The sequence below is a fragment of the Sphaeramia orbicularis genome, chromosome 7 (assembly GCF_902148855.1).
Source record: "Sphaeramia orbicularis chromosome 7, fSphaOr1.1, whole genome shotgun sequence".
NCBI lineage: Eukaryota > Metazoa > Chordata > Actinopteri > Kurtiformes > Apogonidae > Sphaeramia > Sphaeramia orbicularis.
Window position 1 is genome coordinate 46607768 of NC_043963.1, and position 12872 is coordinate 46620639.

Sequence of the window (12872 nt, forward strand, 5' to 3'; positions counted from 1 at the left end):
CGCTCGGTAACATCCGACCGATTGCTGATTAGATCCAAAACGCACTGGACGCAGCCGATTCATTATTGATCGTAATTTGCATAATTTATAATAATAATAATAATAATAATAATAATAATCTTTATTTATATAGCACTTTTCATACATTAAAAACTGTAGCACAAAGTGCTTTACATATCAGTTTAAAAATCAGTACTGCCCCCCACCCACACCCACCCACTCACCCGCACACACACACACACACACACACACACACACACACATACATATACATGCAAACCCACAAGCTCACACATACTTAAGAAGACTGACTGAGCACGGGTAGACCAGAACAAAAATGTACAAGTAAAAGTAAAACATCAATTTAGGAGGCGTTGTCTCAGGGAGCCATCCGCACCAGGAGGCAGCCGCCGACCCCGGCGACCAGGCACCAGCAACACAGCCCCGCATCCCAACTAGTGGGAGAGGGCCAACTGGGACCCCCACCCACCAGAAAGGAGCGGACCCCAGTGAGAGAAGGTGCCACAGCCCCCGGAGTTCACAGCCGCCCCCCGGCATGGAGGGCTCCCTCTGATGAAACACCGGAGAATAAGAAACATTAAAAAGATATAAAAATATTATTCGGTCGCGTGACCTCAAATTCCCGTCTGCTTGGTCTCAAAAGGGGGACACAGAAAGAACGTCATCGAAATGTGAGAAAGAAATGGGGGTGGATGGTTTGTTTGTACACAAATATGGCGTGTTCTCCAAAGCCGATCTGATCGGCCCGTGGCACTTTACAGGTTGTTTTCGTAAAGCCGATTTAATCGGCCCATGGCACTGAAAGTGTTAAGTGTTTAAGTGTTTTTTTTTTTTTTTTTTGTCTTGTTCATTCATGTTTTCTATTACTAGTAGTTGTAGTAAACTACTTGACAAATCACTTGACTCCTCTGCTTTCACTGGTGAAATAAGTAATCATTAACGATGCCAATTGTGGTGACCCACCTTTCAAACCTGAGCACCCCCTAATTGGTGACCTCATGGGCTTATAGTTGTTTCATAGTGTGAAACTCTCTAATTTTGTTCTGCTTCACTTTATCAGAGTCAGCCTTTGCAGAAAGAATGTTCACATGTGATTTGGTAGAGGTTTAGAGCTGCAGCTCAATCATTCCAAAGGGATAATTATCCTGAAAGTGCTGGGGGTTTTTAGGCAAACCTGAAACTTTTCCATTTTTGCTGTGCCATTTTCATTTACGCTTAACCACTAACATATATACTGATATTTACATGTCTGAAAAAATCTCATAGGTGTTCCCTTTATTATGACACCAGAATTTTTCAAATATACCTTGTTGTTGCAGAGATATACTCTTTTCATTACGGGTATGCAATTTTCAAGCAGAGGCCTAAAAAACTAGGTCTGTTTTTAAAGAGTTAAGATAAACAAAATATCTCTGTCTTCACTACTCAGTCTTAATGGTCCTTAAAATTAGTAATTGATCTTTAAATCTGGTGCTCAAAGATCTTGAAAAATCCACAGGTGATAAATGATATTCCTATATTTATTTTGGAAATCTTTGTAAAGAATTTGTCGTATTTGTAATTAGTATTTAGTACGAGGGGGCTTCAAATAGGTCATGGTAAAAGGACAAAAAAAATGGTTGAAGTTGTGTTTATTTTTCCACATCAAGGTCAATCCACTTCTGAAAACACTGGTGTGTTGATAAGTCTATCTGTGTAAAACTGAAGGCCATGTGATTTAAACTGTGTTAAAGCTATGTTCTTCCTCCGTTGACTTTTTAAAGCCTCCTCGTATTTTAGCATAATGGTGATCAGAATGAGTGCAACCTCCAACAATCATTCATGGGTGGAAGTGTTCAGATGCACTGCCTTGCAAAAGTATTCACCCCCCTTGATCTACATTTGGAATGTACATTTAACCCATAAGGACCCAGTCTTACTTTTATGGCATTTCCCAAATGAATTTTTTTCTATATTTAACTTTCCTTAAGTGACTTATCACCATTTATTTTATTATTATCTTCTGTATTTTGTGTTTTTTCAGTGACAAGTATTTTCCTACTTTTAATTTACTAATCATGTAGATGTTCATAAAAGCTTAGAGTAAAGTTCAGGGTTATTACACCAAAAACACAAACACTTTTCCTGTACAACAGCCTTAACTGAACATATACCCAGTGTGTCCATCCACTGTCACTGATCCAACTCCATGGATTTTACTGGTGAATCAATGTTGCAGAGGACAGTGTTTCCACGTTCACCACGGAGCCTCTAAATTTCCAAATGGGTCATATTTGATGACCATAAAAAGATGACAAACTGCATTTTATACCAATTAATTACATGTGTTTATAGGATTAGTGGATCAACAGGTATTAAACAGTTTAGATCAGTAGATGGGTTTGGGGTCATTCCATCCCAAATCAACCAGATTTCAGAAAGTGCCCCTCATGACCCCCCTCAGAAAATTCTGAAAAAATTCACACTTGTTCACCTACCAGATAAACGAACACATCCAAAATTTTAATGTCATATCTGTAATAGTTTAGGAGATACAGCCCTTTGAAAATTAAATCCCAGAATCACCAATTTTCAGAAAGCCTGTTTGTCTTGATAATGTCTCTCTGTGACATTCATCCTTTAAAATCAATCCAACAGCACATGTTTCCTCCATGATGAATAAGTTTGTTCAGGATTATGAATAGAATTCCATAAATTAGGCTGGCCAGCATCATAAAAATTCTGGGAAATCTTAGCTACATTTTTGTCATTGACCCTGGTGAAATTGGGTCAACTGACCAGCTCCATCCAATTTCCGAGAAGTCTCTACTACAGGCATCAACCTGAGCCAGTTCTGGGAAATCTATAATTATTCTATCTGAACCATCATGCACTTCTACACCCTAGTTCAAATATCTCCAGTATTATCTTAACTTGTGCAATAATCAATGCCATTATACTGTTAAAAATGCCATTTACACCTACTTTTGTATACAATTTGAAGAAAATATAGTCATGCAGTAAAAAAGATATTAAAAATAGTACCAGTTCTATCCTAAAGCTAAAATTTTGTGCACAACATCTTGAAATATATATGAAAACATGGTAAAAATTTCAAAATTTTCATTAATTGGCCACATGGTAATTTGGGTGCTCAAATAAAGAGTATTTTTGTGAAAAATTGAAATCGACCCATTTTATTCATTGCCTCACAGAAACACTTTTCATTGAAATGTAGTCTTTTTGCAGTATATTGTTGCATCTTGACCATAAGAATCCATGCAAAAAAATTAGGTCTCTACATTCATCCATTATGCCACAGTGCAAGCCTGAAGAGAGAGGACATTTGGAAGAATTAGCCTTTTCGCCTGATTTCAAGGCCTCATGGACCAAACGTGAAGGCACCTACAATTATTTTGATGCAAAATATGGTCTTTTCAGGGGGATTTCACCCCAGACAGTAAGTTTCAGCAGTGTGGCTTGAATACCTAAGGAGATACAGCTCCTCAAAGTCAGTCGAAAAGCAAATTTGCAAAATTAAAAAAAAAAAAAATAAATAATAATAATGATAATAATAATTTTCAAAGGGCTGTATCTCTTAAACTATTACAGATATGACATTAAAATTTTGGATGTGTTCATTCATCTGGTAGGTGAACAAGTGTGAATTTTTTCTGAATTTTCTGAGGGGGTCATGTGGGGACCATTGGTTGAATTGCCATGGAATGACCCTTTGGTTAAAGGTGAATGCTTGGGTCTTTAAGGGTTAATTAGGAATGCAATGCACCCTCATTTCCTCTGAATACGGTAAAGGAAATTAGAATACAACATTTTTTTGCTGATATCTGTGAGTGGGTTGGTCACTTACCCTTTCATTACCGTATGGCTCATCCAGATGTACAAATAGATCAGCTGTTCTCATGTTCAATGTGTAAGAAGTGGCACTCAGAGCTTTCATGTTTTATTATTATGTTTCCCTCCACAGTTTTAAGAAAGAGGCTTGCAGCCATCTTCAGTTCCTGCATCCTCTCCAGACCGTGCCCCTCCGACTGTGGCCATCAGCACAAGAAGGTGCAGCTCCAGCTCTGCACAGGAGCAGTCATATACAAGGACTGCAAGTGAAAATAGAAATGTGAAAGGCTCCACTGTTGGACATATTTGAATGCAGAATTCCTTATTTCCACTCTCTTCTATCCCACTGTCATATTTAGTAACACACTGAAGCATATGTCGTCTTTAGATACTTTGAACCTGTTTACCCCCCATCATTTACATTTCATGTCGATTATGAATTGATGTTTAAAGGTCAGCAGAACTCTTTATAGGCAGACTCTTTCATGTTCTTGTGGATATGTGAATTGTGTGTGGTCTGTTTTTAGGAGTTCTGGGTGATGCTACTGAACATGCTCTTCGGCTTCTTGACCATCTTCCACCTGACCTACCTGGGCTCCATGTTTGATCCTGGAGTAGATAAAGAGGAAGTGGAAAAGGTAAGAGTAGTGTCACAGCTTATTTTAAAGGAAGTCGGGGTGTTATGTCCTTAGAGCATGAAGTACACTGAAAAAAAATATAAATGCAACACTTTTGTTTTTGCTCCCATTTTTCATGAGCTGAACTCAACAATCTAAAACTTTTTCTATGTACACAAAAGGCCTATTTCTCTCAAATATTGTTGTTAGGGACCAAGCAGCAAGATGACCAGGAGACAGGACTAAATTTAACAAGTGGGTTTATTCACAAAAAAAGATATTCAACAAAAAAGATTACAAAGGATAATTTTAACAAATACATATATAAAAGAGATCAACATAACAAACTGTGCTCAAAAATAACAGCAACTAATGCTAGGAACACAACTGACCCAACAAAATGAAACAAAGGGGAACATATATAGTGGTTTGGCCAAACCAAGAAACAAACAAGGGGAAAACAAAATGAATACCAACTATAACCAAATACAACTGAAACCCTGACAACACTAAATCCCCCTATGCCACTACAGCCCATGGTTTCTTCCAGTGAGGTGGCTGCAGTATATAGGTCCACTCCGCCCTCATCCACTTCTTTTCCACATCCAGATGTGCCAGGACACGCCACACGGTAACTCAAACAACAGAATCAAAAATTAATATAACAGAACAAATAACTTAATTGTTACCCTACATATCTCAAATGTAAGATTAAAAAATAAAGAAATACAAAATAAACTAAACTGTGTATGTTAAATGACTGACTGCAAATGAACTATGTGCTGCAAACCAAACTTATACAAAATAATATGACATGAAACTAATATGATGATGGTGTGTTTGTAAGGATATTAACCTTGTGTGGTTGTGTCTGTCACAATTGTTCATAAATTTGTCTAAATCTGTGTTAGTGAGCACTTCTCCTTTGTCCTTTGCTGAGATAATCCATCCACCTCACAGGTGTGGCATGTCAAGATGCTGATTAGACAGCATGATTATTGCACAGGTGTGACTTAGGCTGGCCACAATAAAAGGCCACTCTAAAATGTGCACTTTCACTGTATTGGGTGGTCTAGGGGGGGTCAGAAAACCAGTCAGTATTTGGTGTAACCACCATTTTCCTCGCACAGTCTTCTTCATGAATTCTCTGAAACACCTTTGGAGATGGCTTATGGTAGAGAAATGAACATTCAATTCACAGGCAAAAGCTCTGGTGGAGATTCCTGAAGTCAGCATGCCAATTGCATATTCCCTCAAAACTTGTGACATCTGTGGCATTGTGCTGTGTGATAAAACTGCACATTTTAGAGTGGCCTTTTATTGTGGCCAGCCTAAGGCACACCTGTGCAAAAATCATGCTGTCTAATCAGCATCTTGATATGCCACACCTGTGAGGTGGATGGATTATCTCAGCAAAGGAGAAGTGTTCATTAACACACATTTAGACAGATTTGTGAACAATATTTGAGAGAAATAAACCTTGTGTGTACACAGAAAAAGTTTTAGATCTTTGAGTTCAGCTCATGAAAAATGGGAGCAAAAACAAAAGTGTTGCATTTCTGTTTTTGTTCAGTGTATAAAACATTTGTACAACTGAAACTGAAGGACCTGTGTCCGTGCCTGAAGTACCCATGAGCTCATTTTCACTGCAATTCTGTCAAATAGCTTTTGCTTCTTCAAACAGTGCATTTTAGCACTTTAGCGTCATATCATTAAAGTATGAATTAGGGAATTTGCTCTGTTTATAGAGATGTGCATTTCTACTCAATGCTCCTAGCAGTTAGCAGCACATCCACCATGCCTTCCCAGACATCATGTATTCTGTGCATGATTTTCATCAGTGGAGGAGTGGAATAGAGTTGTCATGCTTCTGTGTCCTTTTGGCAGATTTAACATCCTCCATGTCTATGTTGCTAAATTCAGTGAGTTGCTACCGTGGGTTTGGCAGATTAGATTAGATTAGATTAGATTAGATTAGATGCGATTAGATAACTGCATTAAAACCCAGTTAACCAGGTACACTGATGAATATATATTGTGTTCATAAGAAAACAGATAAAAATTAACTTTATTCATCCCCAGGGAGATATTTGTTTGTCTTTCAGGTCAGGACAAGATATAAATAAAGCATCTAGTCAGTGAATTATTTACCAAAGATTCAGTTTATTCTCCAGTCCGTTGATCTTCCATTGATTAAGATATTGTCCAGTCTGCTCCAATGGGGATGAAGGATCATATGTAACGATTAGTCCCGTATCATACGTAACGATTAGTCCCGTATCATATGTAATAATTAGTCCAGTATCATACGTAACGATTAGTCCAGTATCATATGTAACGATTAGTCCAGTATCATACGTAACGATTAGTCCAGTATCATATGTAACGATTAGTCCAGTATCATATGTAACGATTAGTCCGATATCATATGTAACGATTAGTCCAGTATCATATGTAACGATTAGTCCAGTATCATATGTAACGATTAGTCCGATATCATACGTAACGATTAGTCCAGTATCATATGTAACGATTAGTCCAGTATCATACGTAACGATTAGTCCAGTATCATATGTAACGATTAGTCCAGTATCATACGTAACGATTAGTCCAGTATCATACGTAACGATTAGTCCAGTATCATACGTAACAATTAGTCCGATATCATACGTAACGATTAGTCCAGTATCATATGTAACGATTAGTCCAGTATCATATGTATCGATTAGTCCGATATCATACGTAACGATTAGTCCGATATCATATGTAACGATTAGTCCAGTATCATACGTAACGATTAGTCCAGTATCATACGTAACGATTAGTCCAGTATCATACGTAACGATTAGTCCAGTATCATATGTAACGATTAGTCCAGTATCATACGTAACGATTAGTCCAGTATCATATGTAACGATTAGTCCAGTATCATACGTAACGATTAGTCCAGTATCATACGTAACGATTAGTCCAGTATCATATGTAACGATTAGTCCAGTATCATATGTAACGATTAGTCCGATATCATACGTAACGATTAGTCCAGTATCATATGTAACGATTAGTCCAGTATCATATGTAACGATTAGTCCAGTATCATATGTAACGATTAGTCCAATATCATAGGATGGACAGATGCACCTTATAGAGTGGGGCTGTGGACACATCTAGAAATTATGATGAACAGCTGGTTACTGAATCAGGTCATATATGTGGTGGGTGCTGTCAATAACTCGTCAAATGTTTCCATCCCTGTGTGCCTGTTTCCAGGGTTATCCAGCCATTCACACCATCCAAAGGTGGTCTGAGTTGAACTGGGCGAGCCACTGGGTTGTCATCGTCTCCTGGGTCTTCTACCGTTTAATTCAGTGATGTATTTTTGTTACAACTGTGTCTTTTATTGCTGCTATTATGTTGTTGTTTTTTTTTTTTAAAGTTTTTTATTAAATCTCTTTGTATAAAAAAACTTGGTGTGTAATTGTTTGTAACCCAAGGTGGACACCAATCTTGCTCATAAAAATACAGCAGAAAATTCACAAAGTACAATATGCACTCGAAGGTTTTAAAAACACACAACCAGAATGTTTGCTGTTTTTCCAGGACCAGTTTAATAAAAGGCCAGAGGCCTTGCTTAATCCGACCACGTTCAAAGAGATAAACCTTTTTTGCCTTTTCATCAGGAGGTCATGACAGTGTGAATACCTGACAGAAAATTACATAGAATAATTCAATAAAGCACCCCCAAATGTTTATATCCAACTTCCCCAATCTCAAATATATCCCAGTCACACAAGCACTTTCTGTAACTGTTTATCCACAAATACAGCCACATACTGTATATAAATACACAATACTTTATTGAAATACTACAACAGATCTATTGACACTTTGATATACCACCAATATTACTTCATTCACGTATCATGATCTAGATCAGGAGTGTCAAACATGCTGCCTGGGGGCTAAATGCGGCCCACCAAAGGATCCAGTTTGGCCTCTGGGATGTTTTTGCCAAGTGCAAAAATTCTACAGTCTTGAATTAAGCAAAAAAATTTTTAGCTTGAATTAAGGAAAAAAATCTTGAATTAAGTAAAAAAGATCTTTAATTACACCCAAAAAAAACCTTCAATTAAGTAAAAAAAATCTTCAATTGAGCCAAAAAAAAAAAATCTCAAATTTAGCAAAAAATCTTGAATTACGCCAAAAAAAAATCTTCAATTAAGTAAAAAAAAATCTTGAATTAAGCCAAAAAAAATCTAAAATTAACAACTTACATTTTTTCTTTGTTTTAGTGCAAAAAATATTTAAATTATGAAAATATTTACATTTACAAACTATCCTGCAACACTAAAATGTGAATAACCTGAACAAATATGAACAACCTGAAATGTTTAAAGAAAATTCAGCACAATTTTAACTATTTTTCTGCCTGTTCCTCAGTGTTCAGTGTGTTTGTAGATCTGATCCATAATGCACATGGACGAATGAGAAGTTGAAGAATAATATTGTTAAAATTGCACTAAATTTTCTTACGTTTTTAAATTTAAATTTCAGTTTTTTCAGGTTTTTTTTTTTTTTGATAGTTTATAAAAGTAAGTATTTTCATAATTAAATGTTTTTTGTTTTTTTGGGTTTTTTTTACACTAACACAAAGACAAAAATTTGGAGTTGTCATTATTTATAGGTTATTATGTTATTATTTTTCTGGTCCCTCCCACTGCAGATCAAATTTAGCTGAATATGGAACTGAATTAAAATAAGTTTACACCCCTGATCTAGATAGATTTATTTCATCTGGCTTTGCAAAACCTCAAATATGAATTAAATTATTATTATTATTATTAGTAGTAGTAGTAGTTGTATTAGTATTATTTTTTTATTATTATTATTGTTATTATTCATTGTAATGACTATTACTGTTATCATTATGCTGTGATTATTAAACCATACATGCATACATACATACATACATAATAGATACACATACAGAATCATTAGCTATTTATTTTTATTATCACCACCTTGCTACTTCTTGTCTCTACTAGTACTTTACAATGTGCTCTTGCCTTTTTTTTTTTTTTTCAATACTGTTTTCTATTTTTAGAGTTATTGTTTTGTTATTTTCTTGTGTGTAAATTCAATGCTGCGCTGCTATTGGAGCCTCAGTTTCCTGACGGCTATACCCAAAGGATCAATAAAGTTCTACCTAATCTAATCTAGAATGGAGATTTTAACATAATACCTAAATAATTCTACTCAGACACCCACTAGCCCATACGTAACGTACCAGCAGATGTCAGTATTCCTGTTAAATGGGGTTTTGTCTGATCAGGCTTTTGGTGAAGCAGATGGACACAAAGATTCCACTCATTCAGGAAGGCTGTAGCACCGCATTATGTAATAACAGTGCAATATGTAATAATGTCAGCATTTTTCACCTCATTATGTAAGAACGCCGCATTTTATAAAATTCTTGAACTTATTACATACTGCAACAGTTATTACAAAATTCTGGTGTAGTGCTTTTTTTTTTTTTTTTTTTTTTTTTTTTTTTTTTTAAGGAAATGTAATAATTTGGTGCATTTTGTACTTAACCAAAACTCATGCCTTAATTCACAGGTGTCAAACATGCGGCCTGGGGGCCAAATCCGGCCCGCTAAAGGGTCCAGTCTGGCCCCTGGGATGAATTTGTGAAATGCAAAAATTACACAGATATTAACCCTTTCATGCATAGTGGTCACTCCAGTGGACAGTTCTTCTCCAGCTGTTCTCTTGTATATTCATGAGTTTTATTGTTTTAGTTCCATATCAGACGACACAGTGGACGCTTATGGATCATCCCACACACTGTAATTCATACCATTACTGTAACTTTGCTGTTCTTGATAAACCTGATCTGCAGTAACATGTTTCAGTGTAAATCAATTATTTGTTAGAAAAAAAAGTTATTTTTCTTTTTTTGCATATTATCTCCATGAAAAGAGTAATAATAATTAGCATTAGAATGTGTTAAAATGTGAGAAAACATCAGATTTTATTTCATTGTTTTAATATCAATTTCTGATATTGGGTTTTAAACACGTTTCTTTACTTCAAAAATTAAATGCATGGGCATTTTTGTAACTCCATGAAAAAAAAACAAAAAACAACTTGATCACATTGTTTTTTTTCATGCCTATGGAGGAATAAAAACACTCAAGAAAAAAAAATCTTAACTAAGGTTCTCATAATTAATGCGTGAAAGGGTTAATCATTTTAGTTCAGGTTCCACATTTAATCTCAGGTGGGTCGGATCAGTAAAATACTATCAGAATAACCTATAAATACTCACAACTCCAAATTTTTGTCTTTGTAAATGTAAAAAATTTCTCATCATTTTACTGTATTTACACTAAAACAAACAACCATTTCACAAAAACGCAAATAACCTGAACAAAGATGCACATTTTGAAATGTCTGAAGTGGAAGTTTTCCCATATTCTGCCTGCTATTATATGTTTTTTGTATTTGTTGATCCACTGTGATCTGTAAGTTGTAATTTATATGTGTAAATGATAAACTGAGACATAATATTGTTAAAATTGCACTTAGTTTTCTTTAGAAATTTCAGGTTGTTCATGACATTCACATTATTTTAAAGGATAGTTGATAGATGTAAACATTTTGATCGCATAATTTAACTTTTTTCGCTCTACAACATAGAGGAAAGTTTGGAGTTGACATTATTTACATATTATTATGTTATTATTTTACTGGTCCGGCCCACTGCAGATGAAATTTGGCTGAATGTGGCCCCTGAACTAACATGAGTTTGACACCCCTGCCTTAAATAATCAAAACTGATGCCTTGACTGGAAAAGCAATCATACCAGCGGATCAACAGTAAGCACTCCAGCTTAATTAGAATTCATTAAAAAAAAACAAACAAACAAAAAAAAAAACTAGAATGTTGCATTGGTCAAACCTAAATCAAATGTAACTATTCATTATAATGGAGAATGGGTTTTCAAACTAGAGACAAAAGCTGCACTTATAAAATATTACTGACAAGAAACTTACTGGCGCATGGACATTTGGAAGACACAAGCAGGGGTGCCACTACCAATTATGGGCCCCATGACTGTTGGACCTTGGGGGGGGGGGGGGGGGGGGGTCAAGACCAAGGGTATATACGTGGGGGTGCAGTCCATACACGTCACTTATGATACCGTGAAAACGAAATTTAACATGCTTTCAACGTTCGCCTCCCGGCTTCTCTTTTATACAACAGATCTTACACGACATTTTCACAATTTCTACATTCCATGGGCCCCTCCACTGCTCTATGTGCCCCCCACATATACTGGGCCCCATGAATTTGTCATGTTTACCCCCCTTCATTGGTGCCCCAGCATATAAGTCAGTGGTTCCCAACCTTTTTTGGCTCGTGACTCCACTTTAACATCACACATTTCTGGTGACCCCAGGAATTCAAAACTGAGACTTTTTTTTCTGAAATTAATGTGTTTTTGATCATGTAATAGTTTGCTATACATTAATTTTAGACAACATTTAGTCTATATAATGTATATTATTATGGACAGAGGCAGAAAAGCCAGGTGTAGATTACTGCACAAAGGGAGAATTTGATTTTCTTTGGTCAGGATATGTACAGTCAGTCCAGCTTGGATTTACAAGGCTGACAATTAATACTGAACAAACAAGAACTCAAACTATGAATTATGAAAGAGCTGCAGCATCTGAAACTGACCACAATGAACATTTAACAGATAAATAGAACCACAGTGCTTCAGTTTCAGACGCTCAGTTTGTCATGTCTGTTATGGATTGGGATTGTCTCTCACAACTCATATATATTTTTCATTAGTGTGTTTTAACCCTTTCATGCATACTGGTCACCACAGTGGTCAGCTATTCTACAGCTGTTCTCTTGTATATTCATGGGTTTAGTTGTTTTAGTTCCATATCTGCCAACACAGTGGACGTTTATGCATCATTCCATACACTGACATTCCTTAACTTCCCTGGTCTTTTATCTAAATCAGTTACTAATTGTTATTAGACTGTAATTAACAGAGTTTTTTTTTTTTTTTTTAACAATTTTTTTTTTGTGTGGATAGTATCTGAGTGAGTAAAAACTAGTATTATAGTATGTTAAAATGTGAGAAAACATCAGATTAGCAGCATTAACCTCCTGAGACCCAGGAAAATGAAAATTTTAGCTTTTTTTCCATTAAACAGTTGTCTTGATTGGAAACCGCATAACGCAACAGGTTTTTTTTTTTTTTTTTGTTGTTTTTTCTCAGATATATATTTTTTAAAATTATTTTTACTTATTTTTTTTAATGGAATTTTCTTTGCAATGGACAGCAAGTAAAACTGTCAAACTTTTGTCCCCTACAG

General features: G+C 35.8%; 1 protein-coding gene across 1 annotated transcript in view; it reads left to right on the forward strand.

The window, feature by feature from the left end:
- LOC115422011 (protein-serine O-palmitoleoyltransferase porcupine-like) overlaps positions 1-7897 on the forward strand; it is a 54055-nt gene extending 46158 nt beyond the window's left edge. The window contains exons 11-13 of the mRNA XM_030138043.1: positions 3986-4071; positions 4380-4490; positions 7740-7897. Coding sequence (XP_029993903.1) covers positions 3986-4071; positions 4380-4490; positions 7740-7841 — 299 coding nt within the window. The 3' untranslated portion in view covers positions 7842-7897. The remainder of the gene's footprint in view (positions 1-3985; positions 4072-4379; positions 4491-7739) is intronic.
- The last annotated feature ends 4975 nt before the right edge of the window (positions 7898-12872 follow it).